Raw genomic sequence first — 13,119 nt, forward strand, 5'->3', positions numbered from 1 at the left:
GCCATGCTCTGCTGCAGCTGTGACCCCCGAGGTGCTGAACATCCCGAGGGTGCCATAAGAGCTCCAGCAATGGGCAGGTGTGTGCTGAGCAGCCCCAGCTCCTCCTGTGGGCCAGCTGGGAGCTGCCTCTGCACGGCTTCTGCTCTGCAACCCAGCGCTGCATTTCTAGATACTTTCAGATGCTTCTCAAAGGCACAGCCAGATGGCTGCAAGCGGTTCAGGAAACGTGTGTTTGTGTTTTACCACCTCTGAGCTGCGAGGCAGTAACGGATCTGGGTGTAGGACAGCAGCAGGTTCTGCTTGGGATCACCTCTCTTGGGCCAGGTTTGCACCTGCGAGCAGCGCCCTTAGGCTGGCACAAAGGGAAGGGCAGAAACTTGGTGTCCAAAGATGTTGCTGTCCCTCTGCTGCTCTTTCTGGGGAAGGATTTTTGCAAGCAGGCAGCAAGCCCAGGCTTGTCTTGGGATGGGGAATCTGCAGAGCGATCTGGAATTCCTGGAGAGGCTGCGCAAGGGCGTCAGCACAGCCGAGGCCATGACCCACTTTCCTGCCCTCCTCTCTGCCTTCGGCTCTGCCTGGCCCCTGTGTGGACTCAGGAAGGCACTGGGGAGTGAGCTGAGGCTTGGTGTCTGTGCTGCATCCCCAGCATCAGCGCTCTGCCTTGCTTCGGGGAAGGGGGGCTTCACACGCAGGAGAAATTCCCTCTAATTATCAGGAGTGATGAAAGCCTCTTAGGCAAGAAGTGATGAGGGAAAAGTGCCTGACCGTGGGAAGGAGAGAGACAGCACAGATGGCATCGTGCTGCCAAGCAACCTGCTCCCGCGCGGGAAACAGACAGCAGTGACAAATGGACATGCTGGGGATGCAACCTCAGCCCCTCCATGCGGCGCGACCTTGGGCAGCCGTGGGCACGGAGCATTGCCTGTCCCACAGCAGCACACCCTGGCCCCATCCCAGCTAGCTGCTCACCCCGTGGCCTCTGTTTAGAAGGGATCTTGGGCTCCAGTCGCTGCTCAGCTCCTTTCCTGTGGGACTGCCGGGTTGGGGTTAGCAGAGAGCTGGAAGTCATAGCGAGGTGCCCAGAGTGACATAGAGCAGAACAGAATCAAAGAATGAATGGTTTGAGGTGAAAGGGACCTTTAAAACCATCCAGTTCCAGCCCCAAGCGGTGGGCAGGGACACCTCCTGCTGGACCAGGGTGGGCTGGAGCTGGAGTTTAGCCATGCCCCTGGCACTGGGTGCTTTGCAGAAGCTTTGGCTGATGGGTTGTGCTCTGATACAGGCTGTACATACAGCAAAGATGCTGTGCAGTGAGATGTATGCGGTGAACTTACTGATAGTGGCTCTTGATGTCCTTATGGTGAATGGAAAGCCGAGGTAGGGTGTGAGAATTGTCTGCAAGGACATGGGCTTTAAAAGCAGAGCTGGGCATCAAGGGTGAGCTTGGAGGAGGAGGTCCTGCATGGTGTGTCCTCACAGGATGCCATGGGTGTGGGAGCCATGCCACGGCTGTAGGAGTGTGCACGTCCATTAACAAGTGAGGGGGCCAGGGCACTGGATAGGATGCACAGAACTCACGTGGCAAAGGAGGACCTCAGGTGAAACAGCCAGGCGTGATGTGCCCTTGCCCTGGCACTAGAGGGCTGTGGCCAGGCTGTTTACCCAGGATCTGTGGGGTGCTTCACACAGAGCAGACCCTGTGGCTAGAAACCCCACTGCTGCCTGTATCTCCTCCTCTTCTGAATGGCCTCTCAGTGCCTGCTGTGCTTCCACCACGGTTAACCCCTGCGTTCCCTGCCTCACTGCCTCCACTCCTGCATTTCCCTGCCCACCAGCCATGCGGAACGAGGGCAGAAGCAATCCCTGTGCTTCATTTGTGCCCCCACCCTGCACACCCCCCTCCATCAAAGCTGCCGGAGCTGGGAGGCCACGGCTGTGCTTTTAAGTCGAATCTCTGCAGCTGAAATAAAAATCGCATATATTTGCATAAGGAGCATCTCAATTAGCATATTTGTGGGTAAAGCTAAAAGGGCTGTTCATTTGGAAGTGAAAATGTGAGCGAAACATGGAAATGACTTCCAGCCCCCTTTGCAAGCAGCTTAATTAAATATTTCCTTAGCGTGTGTGTGTGGATTTAGGAAGCTATCGTTGTGCATGCGGTGGGGTGTGAAACCCCAGGGCGGGGAGCTGTGGCCCTGCGTGGTGTGCACAGTGTGCATACAGGTGCTGGCACAGCTGCCCAGACAGGTTGTGGGTGGCCCATCCCTGGAGGTGTTTGAGGCCAGGTTGGATGGGGCCCTGGGCAGCCTGAGCTGGTGGCAGATTTAGTGGTCGGCATCCCTGCCTGTGGCACAGGGGGTGGAACTGCATGATCTTTGATGTCCCTTCCAACAGAAGCCATTCTATGATTCTATAAGGTGGGGGGAGAGAGAGGCGTTCTTGGTGCTGCTTAGCCCCCAGGCAGATGCAGAACTGGCTGCCATGGGGCACTGACCCAAAAGTGATGTCCTTTGCTGTGGTTACCTAATGCTGCTCTCTCTACTCTCTCTGCAGCTGCCTGTCCTGCGTGAACGGCTCCTTCCCCTGCCACTGGTGCAAGTACCGCCACATCTGCACCCACAACGCCGCAGACTGCTCCTTCCTGGAGGGACGCGTCAAGCTCTCCGAGGTAAGGCAGCACGAGCCAGCTCTGCTCTGCTCTCCCTGGCCTGCAGGGTAGGGTTTAGCAGATGAAAAGCCTTTGAAACCGTGTGCAAGCCGTGTCTGGGGTGCTGGGCTTGTCTGGGAAGCAAGGGAGTGTGGGGGAAGGGCAGTGTGAGCTGAGCAGTGCCGGTGCAGGGGCTGTACAGGAATCTGGGCTAAGTCAGGAGGCACTTTAGGCTGAACGAAGTCAGAAACAAAGGCAGAGACGCTTAAGCATTTCCTTTGATGTTTTTGAAGGGAGCAAGCTTGAACTGTCACTGCAGAACAACTTGTTTTCAGAGAGAGGAAGGCTTAAAGCCATAAAACAAACCATTTCGCTGCACCTCACACGTTCTTCATCTGTAATTCTTTGCTAAGAAGCATGTTTTGTGGGGGCTTATCCTGTGTGGGATCCATGCCACCAGCCGGGGAAATCCATCACTCGTAGGGCATCTGCAGGAGAGCCGTGCTTCTGCACCCTGCCCTGGTATCACAGCTTGGGCTCTGAGGGGAGATGTCTGTGGAGGAGAATCCTGTGCCTGCCAAGTGCCTGGAAGGTGGCTGTGGTGATCTGTCTCCTGTAATTTGTGCCTTGTGACGTCTCCCTTCACACTCAGGTTCTTGGGTCCCCTTCTGGTTCAGGGTTGTTGTCCTCCCTCTGTCCCCATGCCTCAGTGCTGGGCTTGGGGCATGCATGGAGTTAGATGGAGCTGTCTGTGGCCGTGGTGCCCTCAGCCCTATTACTCACTTCCCTCTTGCTGTGTCGTTTTCCCTCCTGCCTCCCTGGCTGCTCCAGGCTCCTCACTGGTGCAGGTCAAACTCCCAGCAGGGAACAATCAATTCTTCCCCTTTTTCCTGCCTGCCTCTTCCATCACTTGAGGAGCTCGAGCCCTCCGGTAGAGATTGGGCCATTACTTAGCCAGAGCCCCTCCACCAGCAGCACGATGGCTCTTGTGCTGGGCAGAGGATGGATGGAACAGCACCTTCACACATCTTCTTCCTTCCAGCACGTGAAGGAAGCTTACAGGCAGGAGGGGGACCAGCTTGTTACACAGTCTGATAGTGACAGGACAAGGGGGAATGGCTATAAACTAACAGAGTGGGGAGATTTAAGTTAGATGTTAGGAAGAAATTCTGTACTCAGGGCGGTGAGGTGCTGGCACAGCTGCCCAGAGCTGTGGGTGCCCCATCCCTGGAGGTGTTCAAGGCCAGGCTGGATGGGGCCCTGAGCAGCCTGAGCTGCTGGTGGCAACCAGCTCACAGCAGGGGGGGTTGGAATGAGATGATCTTAAGGATCCTTTCTGATCTAAGCCTTTCTTCTGTTGTATGATTCTTCCTTGTTCCCCATGGAAAGCCAGAGCTCCTGGTTTTACTGCTTCTCTGTGAGGAGCCGCTGGATCTTCAGGGGACATTTAGGGTTTGCAGCCTGCAGGCAGATGTGCTTGGGTCTCTATTTAGGGTCTCCAAGTTGTGCACCTCTGTGGTGTTCAGGAGCGAAGTGTGTGGATGGACAACTAGAGGTTGATGGCACACCTGCACGGGGCTATGCTGGATCTCATCAGCATCATTACTGTGAGCGAGGAGCTGAGCAAAGCCTGCTCGCAGCCAAGTGCATCTGGAGAGCTGGAAAAGCCCAAGCATCGCTCTCGCGTGTGGGTAGGTGGGGTTGGCACTTGCTATTTCAGCACAGCAACAGGAGAATGGCGGAAACGAGATGCTGCTCATCAACCAACCAGGGTGTCGTTGCATGGGATGTGCTGTGGCCCTGCCACCAGTGTTCTGAGTGCTTGTTTCCTTGGAATTCCTGAGAGGCGAGAGCAGTGATGGGATTCTGCTGCTCCTTCCATCACAAATGACCAAACTCCACATTTTGGCACCTTCTGTCCTGATATGATCTGAGCACAAGGAGGCTACATCTTGCTCATCGATGCTGAAGCGTGTTCCAAACAGCCTGCATCCTTCATGGGCCAAACCCAGCCCAGCTCAGCGACCCACACAAAGGGGAATTATGTAATGTGAGAAGACTCGAAAAAGCTGTTATCTCCCAGCTTGTGCCCTGAAGAAATCTGGCGAGGGATCAGCCTGTCCTTGAGGTTGCCTTCCCAGCCAGCTCTGGTGGTGCGTCTGCAAACAGGATTCTCAGTGCTGGCGGTTCCCAGCAGCTCTGGTGTGTGTGGTGGTGGGCAGCTGCTGGGACTCTTCCCCCTTCTAGTCAAACCTAAAAGCAACCAGTAATATCCCCATCATATTGTCTTTGGGACGAGTGCTCCTTTCCCAAGGGACAGCATTTCTGCCACTTCCAGGCGTAGGCAGGCTGTGCCTCTGCAGACCTCTTGGTCACCCCGGGGTCTGGATCAGCGCCTGCCTTGAGGTTTGGAAAGCCTGGTTCTGCTTGTTTGCACTTTGGTGTGGCCTCAGCAGTTCCTGGCAGGGCACCCTCAGACTGGCCACAGCAGTGGGCTGTGTGTCAGTGCTGGGATCGGAAATCTGCCCTTTTCCCCAGGCAGGGGTGTCCTGTTGCCAGGCCATGGCACTGCCGGACAAATTAAGGGCAGCTGTTCAGCCCGATGCTCTCTGCGGAAGGATGTGTGACTCTGTTATTTTAGGTAGGATCTGGTCTGTCTGCCCTTCATTTGGCAGGAGTGTGGTGGGTGCTGGTCAGAAGAGGCGTGGAAGTCTGCCCACACCAGGGCTTAACTCAGCATCTGCTGCTTCCCACTGGTGCCTGAACTACAGCAGTGTCATTCATCTCCTTCTGGGTGTTGTGCAGGAAAAGGCAAACAGCAACCCAGTGCACTGCCCTGGGATGTTACCATGAAAGCGTGGGGTGCCTGGACTCTGTTGTGGGGCGCGGCAGGGAGGAGCTGGGTGTGAGTAGGAGCCACTGTGCATGTGGATGTGCCTGGGAACAGCAGCAGCAGGAGGGATGTCCCTGCCTGCTGGTTGCTGTGGCTATGAGCCCTCAGCTCCGAAGCCTTTGATTACTTCACATTCCTGGAGATCCTCATTCCCTGTGGCTTTCTCCAGGGGTGAAGCAGTGGGAAGGGAGGGAGGATAATGCAGCACTGGTTGCTCTTCTCTCGTCCCCGCTTGCAGAGCCCAGTGGTGGCTGTGGGTGTGATCAGTAATGGAAACGGAATTCTTCTTTCCCAAAAAGCTGTTCTCTGAGACATTCCCTGATGTCTGCCAATGCAGAGCTACCCTGTAGGGTGAAAGCCTTGAGGCACGTGAGGACCAAATGTGTTTGCTGAGTCTAAGCACATTCTGCTTGTGTTTGTTCTTCATTCTCTTGACTGATGGAAATGGCTGAGACCAGGAGGACTTCTTGAGGGACCCCAAAAGCCTCCAAGGAAATGGTGCTTTGACTTGGCTGGGAAGAAGTCTGGGTGCTGTGGCAGCTGGAGCAGAAGCGGTGTTGGTGAATAACTCATCCAGCCCTTAGGTGCCTAAGGAAGCTGGCACCCAAGGCAGGTGGAGCATGTCCTGCCCCATAGCTGCCCCATAACGAGCCGCTGTCACCAGTGAATTGGGCAGGTTGAAGCCAACCCCATCCTGCCTTCATCCCCATATCTGGTGATAGAGCCATGCAGCTGGAGCTGGGAGCTGCCTGAGAAACCCAAACTGCAGCATTTGCTGCGTGACTATGCCTCTTAGCTCTGCAAGCAAATTTAGGCACCTTTGTGATGTTCTCATCCTGCTAGTATAACATCTTTAATGGAAGAAACTGAGTTGTGCAGTGTTTGGGCGGGTGGGGGAGAACACCTGCTTTGCTCTTCATTCCTTAACTTTGTAGCTCCTTTGAGCAGAGAGTCTGTTTTCTGCAGGAAAGCAAGCCATGGGGCCTGGACAAAGCCTTTCCAAGGGCCTGAAGTGACAGGCAGAGTTCCGTCAGCTGTTTGGATGACTTGTAGGGGAAGTGAGTTGTCCAAGTGCCCCCACCCCTGCTGCCACCCCGGGGGCTGGGCAGTGCTGCCCCAGCACCCACCAGCACCAGGTGCTTCCTGTTTGGGAGCCAGCTGAAATTTTTGCTGGATGAGACACTTCTGGCGGCAGATGCAGAGCATGTGATGTCGTGGGGGGACTCGGCTCAGGCTCAAACTGTTAGTCAGCAAATCGGCCCCACGTGCATGCATGCATGCATACATGGGGAGAGGGATGCCTGTGGCTACTGCAGCCCTTGGGTTTGCAGGGGTCCTAGGGTCTTGTGAGCATCCGTTGTGAGTCCAGTTGGATGGATGGAGCTCCTGCTGCTATGGCTGGACCGAGAGCATCAGTGATGATGATAAAACGAGGAGGTAGCCGCACTGAGAGCAACCATCACTGCGCCGAGGGTCCCCAGCCTGGCCCTGCTTTCCTCTGGTTCAGCACGTTTTGGGGGCAAATAGGTTCTGCCCTTTAGAACTGTGCTTTTGGGGAATGCAGGCTTGAGAAGAGTGGGAAACTGGGAAAGCAAGACGAGTTGGGGTTTTCTGTTAATATTTGCTAAATGAAACAATTTTTGAAACCTCTCTGAAGCATTTCAAAGTCAGGCTGATCTCAGCCTGTGGGATAAAGCCTGGGGCTGTACGGGGTCTGGCCCAGCGCGGTGCCAGCGGCTGGGGCTGGGGCTGGAGCTGCCCTGCAGCAGCGCTGCACCGCTCCCTTGGCAGCAGCAGTTTCTGGTTTTAGACCAGCCCATTTCAACACGCGGAATTCCCCCTCGCTGTTATTTTGGGCCAACGCTTCCAGGAGTAGCTGCCGTAGGTGTGAGACCCCCGGCAGGCTCCGCAAAGCCGGCGTGGGATTGCATCAGGCTGTTATTGCCCAAGTGGCATCCGTGGGGGATGCCGAGCTGTTTTGCTGCCTGAGCTCATTTATTTTTGCTCCCTCCCGCTCCCCTGTGCTCTGCGCACACAGCTCCCCCGGAGCAGCTGGGCGCCAGCAGCTATTAAAAGCTGCATGGAGATCCCTGGGGAGCGGGGGGCTGCCAGGGGGGAGCCTTCCTCCTGACTTGGACTCATTGGTGCTCCTCTGGAGCTGCTGGTTTTAGGCACCCTGCCGTCATGCTAGGTTGGGTGAGGCTGCTTCAAGCTGGCCACAGAAATAGCAGAATTCAGTGCGGCACCGGCAGAGTTGTGTTGCAGAGGGACAAAGAGGGTAAAAGGCTTTTCTGTCTGTTCATGGACAAAGGGGATGGAGGCCATGTGAAGCTGGAAAGCACAGCCTGACAGGGCACAGCCCAGTGGGCGTTAACTGAAGCCTACTGACTGCCATGACAGCGGAAGAGCCCATCTTGTTGGAGTCGCTGTGCCCAAATATAGGGCTGATATGTTGCTATCTCAGTCCCAGCTCCTATAGCTGCCAGGATCAACCTGAAACATAGAAGACACTCGGTTCCTCTGTCGTGAGGTTCACTTTTGGTTTTCTGTGTTCAGGGCTTTGCTCAGAGCATCCATGAGATGATGATGTGGGGTTGGGTGTGCTCAGGATGGCCAGGCTTGGTTTCCTTGCTGCACTCTGCCCTGCTTCATCGCTGCCCTTGCTCTCCTTGCAGGACTGCCCACAGATCCTGCCTTCCACCCAGATCTACATCCCGGTGGGTGTGGTGAAGCCCATCACCCTGACAGCCAAGAACCTGCCACAGCCACAGTCCGGCCAGCGCAACTATGAGTGCATCTTCCACATCCCTGGCAGCACCACCCGCGTCACCGCCCTGCGCTTCAACAGCACCAGCATCCAGTGCCAGAACACCTCGGTGAGTGCTCTGTGGTGTGAGATCATGCAACATTGCTCTGCCCAATGCATGCTTCGTTTGCAGACTGCTCGTTCCTGCCTGCTGCTTGGCCAGGTGTGCTTTCCCTTGGGCAGGTGATGGAGATTTTGAGGCTTGGGGGGGCTCCCAGCCTGTGCTCTGCACTGCCCCGCATCCAGGTGCAGGGGGAGGATGCTGTGTGGGGTTGTTCCGGATGGGATCAGTACTCCTGCTGCCCCAGGAGACCCACCAGGATTTGGGAGCACTTCCAAGGAAACTCACTTTTGGAAGCTGAGGAAAGTTGCCTGGGCCGGGGCCAGCTGGCCTGGATATGTCAGAGCCACGCTCCCCTCCCCTCTGCCTCCCTGACCTCAGAAACCAGCCAGCACCTTCTCCATGTCCTGCTCTATTTGTATTCCTCCCACTCATTCTGTCCCTAAGAGAGATGAGGTTTTGCAGCCGTGTGAGCGTGCCCTTGCTGCATAGCCGTCCCACGTTTGGAGCACCAAGCCCCTGAGCAGGCAGGCCCAGGGTATTAATAGCTGTCCCCTCCAGGGAGGTGGCACTGCTCAGCTACATGGCTGCCCCGCTGGGCTCTGCACCGACCTTTCTTCATCTGTGTGGAGCCAACCCCTCCCTTCTCCCTCTGATTTAATCCTTTTAAAATTTGTTTTCCATTGCTCGCACTGTGAAAGCTCATTTGCAACCTAACACCAGCGCCAGTCCCTGCTCCCCCATCCTTCGGTGGCAGAATGACATTTAGAAGCCGTTGGAGGAGCCTCCATGGGACGCAGCGTTTGGGCACGAGGAGCATCCTGAGCCCACTGCTGCTTACCTGAGCTGTAACAGTGGGGCTGCTGTGCTGCCAGAGCTCCTGCTGTGCCACACAGTTTGTTAGTAGCAGAAACGCTCGCTGTCCTGAGCTGCAGGTGGAAATGATGTCCGTGGGTCTGTGTTGACGATGATCCTTTGCCACATGGAGCTTTCTCCAGACACCATTTCAGCTGTTGCTTGAGATCGGGCACAGCTCAGTGCTGGTGACTCTGGGGCTCAGGTGGCCCCCTCCCTGGGCTGGATGTTTGACCCGAAAATTGCCCCAAATTTGAAGGAAATGGCTGGAAAACAAGCCAGCAGCATTACAGGCTGCATGGGCTCGGGTTGGGCTCTGCAGCACTGGTGTGTGAGGCAGGAGGCTTTGTTTTCAGGCACAGGGCAGCTTCACAGAAGGAGGAAAAAAGTTCTGGCTTGAAAGAAGCTGTCTTTCTTCCTTTCAGGGTCTGCTCGCCTGCTTTAACGTCTGAGGGCATTTAGCCAGGCTGCTTTATGGTGTGCGTGATTCACATTCACACTTCTGTGTAGCTCGTCTCCTCCCTGTCTTTTTTGCAGTCCATCTGGCTCGCTGATGGCACGTCACTCTGCATGCAGTCACCCAGCACTGACCCGGGGCTCCATTGCCACCAGACTGAGGGGCTCTGCGGGCTCATGCCCCCTGGATCCATTCCTTGCGTTGAGTTTGGGTCTTTCCTGGTGCAGAGGGCACTGGGGAATGGAGAACTGGAGGAGCAGTGAAATCCTCCCAGCGTGGAGCGGAGGAATTGATGCCCTCCATTCAGGAAGGCTTTCAGCGGACTTTGTTTCCTCGAGTTCAATGGGATCTAAACAAGAGGTTAATTACTTTGCTGAATTAGGGATGTTTTCCTGAATTGCAGATGAATGGGAAGGATAATAAGTCAAGTCCACTTAAAAGTCTTTGTCTTTTGTTTAGTTTTAGTGCTTGTCAAACTCCAATGACTTTTTGGCACTTTGAAGAAAGGACATCTTTGTTAAATATTCAACAGTCCATTCATTAAGGTTTGAGTGCCGACTATAAACATCATGTGAGACACCCAATAGATCTGCAGCGGGCCCGAGGGAGAGCGGGCTCGGTGTTCCCCATACATCCCAGGTCAGAAAGTGAGCAGAGAAACCCCTTTTGTGCCTCCTCACTGCAGTCCTTTCTCCTCTTCAAAAGGAAGGCAACCCTGAGGGTTTTCTGCATGCATTGTAAAGAGGCAAAAAAGAAAAAATGTGACTTAAGACAATAAATTAGTCGCCAGTGCAGTAGTTTTTTGTTAGTTGGGTGGTACATAGGGACACGGTTAGCGGGCAGTGTTGGTGGTAGGTGCACGATTGGACTGGATGATCTTAGAGGGCTTTTCCAACCTTCGTGATTGTGTGATTCTGGAGGCACATTCTCAGGTTTACTTCCTTGCAGTGGAGGATGGGTGGATGGTCACCTGTATCCCTTGCTTTGTGCCGCTGCATTTCACGTTCCGAGCAGCCCCTACCTCTGCCCGTTCTTTCCCAAGAAAATAGCCCAAGAGCTGCTCGTTCCCTTTCAGTGCAAAAATAGGAAGAACCCTCATCACCCTTCCACGAGCATATTAGTTTGTTGTCTCAGCACTTTAAATCAAGCCTCACGCCTCAATTATTTCCCTTCCCCTTTAACAAAAACCCCACGTGGCCGTGAGCAGCTGTGTCAACTCCGGGTCTCCCTTTCGGCTCCTTCCTCGCAATCCCCCCGGCACGTGTTGCCCACGCGGCAGCTGCGTCCCCCGCTGTCACCCCGCTGTCAGTCAGTCACCCTGCTGTCACCCCTGTGCGCAGATGCGGATCGGGACCTTCACCCCAGCGCCGCGTGGGCTGCAGGCAGTGACCTCGCCTGTCCCCGTGATGAAGCGACGTAGCCCTGCGAAGCATCCTGCCCCCCCGCCGCCAGTGGGAGGAACGTGGTCGTGGCACCTGGCGCTGCGCAGCCCCCACGGGTGCCGAGGTTGGGGATGGATGTCAGCGAGGCAGGCGAGACCCAGCAGACGGATGCTTTCTGGGCGTTGTTAGATGTTGCTTTATTCCCAGAGTCTCGGGTTGTTCCTGCTGAATTCCAGGCAGGGCGAATCCAGGTGCGCGATGGGGGAGGAAAGGGGGAGATGGATGTGAAAAGAACAAAAGGAGATCCTGAATCAGAGGGCAAGCGTTGCCGTCAAGTTGCGCTGTTGTGTGGCTGACAGTATTTTACCAAGCCTAGGGTGTATTTATAGAGGAACATAAATCATGCACACATGCCCTGCTCGGGCGCTGCACACCTCCAGTGTGTGTATCTCTAATTAAGCAGCCGTGGAGAGGGAAACGGGACCGGAGCCCACAGCCCCAGAACCGTCCGCCAACAAAGCCGCGCGCTCCGTCCTAGCGCTGCCTGCATTTATCTTTCCTGCAGCAGTGTTTAAAGTGAAAAGGGAGTATCAGGAGAGTTTGATAGGATCCAATTAAATTCCAGCAGATAAAATAATGATGAATTGCAGTTGAGCCCTGGCGAGACACGATGTACATTACTGCCGTCCCCGTAGTGAGGGGAAGGAGTTGAGGTCATCAACTACAGAAAAATAGGACACAGCTGCAGCCGAGCGGCTCCTCCAGAAACACAGCCCAGGGGGATGGTGCTGGAGAGAGGGAGGGGAGGGTCCTGTTGTGCGGAGGGAGGTTGGGCTGTGTGGGTTTGCTCAGGGTGGGCAGGGGAGTGATTCCCCGCAGCGCCTTTCTTGGGGATCCCTGCCGGCTCATGGGTGGGCAGGGGGCTTCCCAGGAGCAAACGGGGGAGCTGCAAGGGGAGGGAGGTGGGCGTCCCCTGCCTGGGGTGGGCACGGGAAGCAGAGCTGCGTAGGGTTGTTGGCTGTTTCTTGGGAGGATGCCTGAGATACTCTACAGAAAGGCTTGGCGAGGAGTCCTCTGGCCTGAGTCACTTCCCTGCAGTAGGAGACCTTGCTGGGAAGAGCTGCATCCAGGCTCGTCTCGTGGGCTCCTGCAGAGAGGCACCGGAGCACTGATCTGGGCTAGGTGAGGAGCCAAGGAGCTCCGTCCCCACCACTGACTCACTCTGTGACATGCATTCTCTTGTTCCTTCTGTGGGCACCATAGCATGTGAGCTTGCTTTTCCCTTTCAGCGTCCACCTTTTGCTCTGCAGGCGGTGCCTGTTTATTGCTTGCAAAGCAGAGTAACTCATCTCGGGGCTGGCGGCACGTCTGTGGAGCAGAAGGCAGTGTGGCTGTGAGGCTGCCATGTGCCACCAGCCCCGGCCTCCTGCATGCAGCTCATCGCGGATTGCTGCCGGACACAGCCGTTGGTTACCCAGGAAGTTAATAGCTGTTAAGTGCTTAATGGAAGTTCAGCAGTGTGTTAGCTGTGGGTGAGGAGGAGCCAACAGGACAGTGCCTGCACAGAGCTGACTTTGTGCAGCAAAGGGTACCTGGCTGGCCAGGACAGTGCAGGGGCTCTGGGGTGAGCTCTTGCCAAGTGTGAATGCAAACATTCCAGTGCATAAGAGGGTTAACATGCTGGTGGGTAGGAAGAGGTGCAGGAGAGCGAGAGCAGGAGGGCGGTTTTGGCCATGCCATCAGCATATGGCCACAGCCCAGGCTGCTCACCCTTCTGTTGCTCCCTGCCCCAGGACCAGTGAGGCTGCTTGTGCCCTGCGTGCCCTTCTCAAGCTTCAGGGGTCATTCTGGAGCAACCCCAAAGCCTATGGGCCTATGGGGAGTGAGGGCTGGGGAGTTGGGGTGGATGCCAGGGTTGCTGCCCCGAATGCAGAGCGCTCAGCATGGTGGTGTCCTTGCTGAGGGGATGGCATCTCTTGTGCACGTTCCTTCTTTGCAAACCTGTCTCTGTCTTGGGG

At 55.6% G+C, this 13,119-nt stretch overlaps 1 protein-coding gene across 4 annotated transcripts in view; it reads left to right on the top strand.

The window, feature by feature from the left end:
* PLXNA1 (plexin A1) overlaps positions 1-13,119 on the top strand; it is a 95,349-nt gene that overhangs the window by 47,606 nt on the left and 34,624 nt on the right. For all 4 annotated transcript variants that reach the window (XM_021409168.1, XM_021409171.1, XM_021409169.1 and 1 more), the window contains exons 9-10: positions 2,554-2,668; positions 8,216-8,416. In XM_021409168.1, the coding sequence (XP_021264843.1) occupies positions 2,554-2,668; positions 8,216-8,416 (316 nt within the window). The remainder of the gene's footprint in view (positions 1-2,553; positions 2,669-8,215; positions 8,417-13,119) is intronic.

This window comes from Numida meleagris, chromosome 11 (genome assembly GCF_002078875.1).
Source record: "Numida meleagris isolate 19003 breed g44 Domestic line chromosome 11, NumMel1.0, whole genome shotgun sequence".
In the NCBI taxonomy this organism is placed as follows: domain Eukaryota; kingdom Metazoa; phylum Chordata; class Aves; order Galliformes; family Numididae; genus Numida; species Numida meleagris.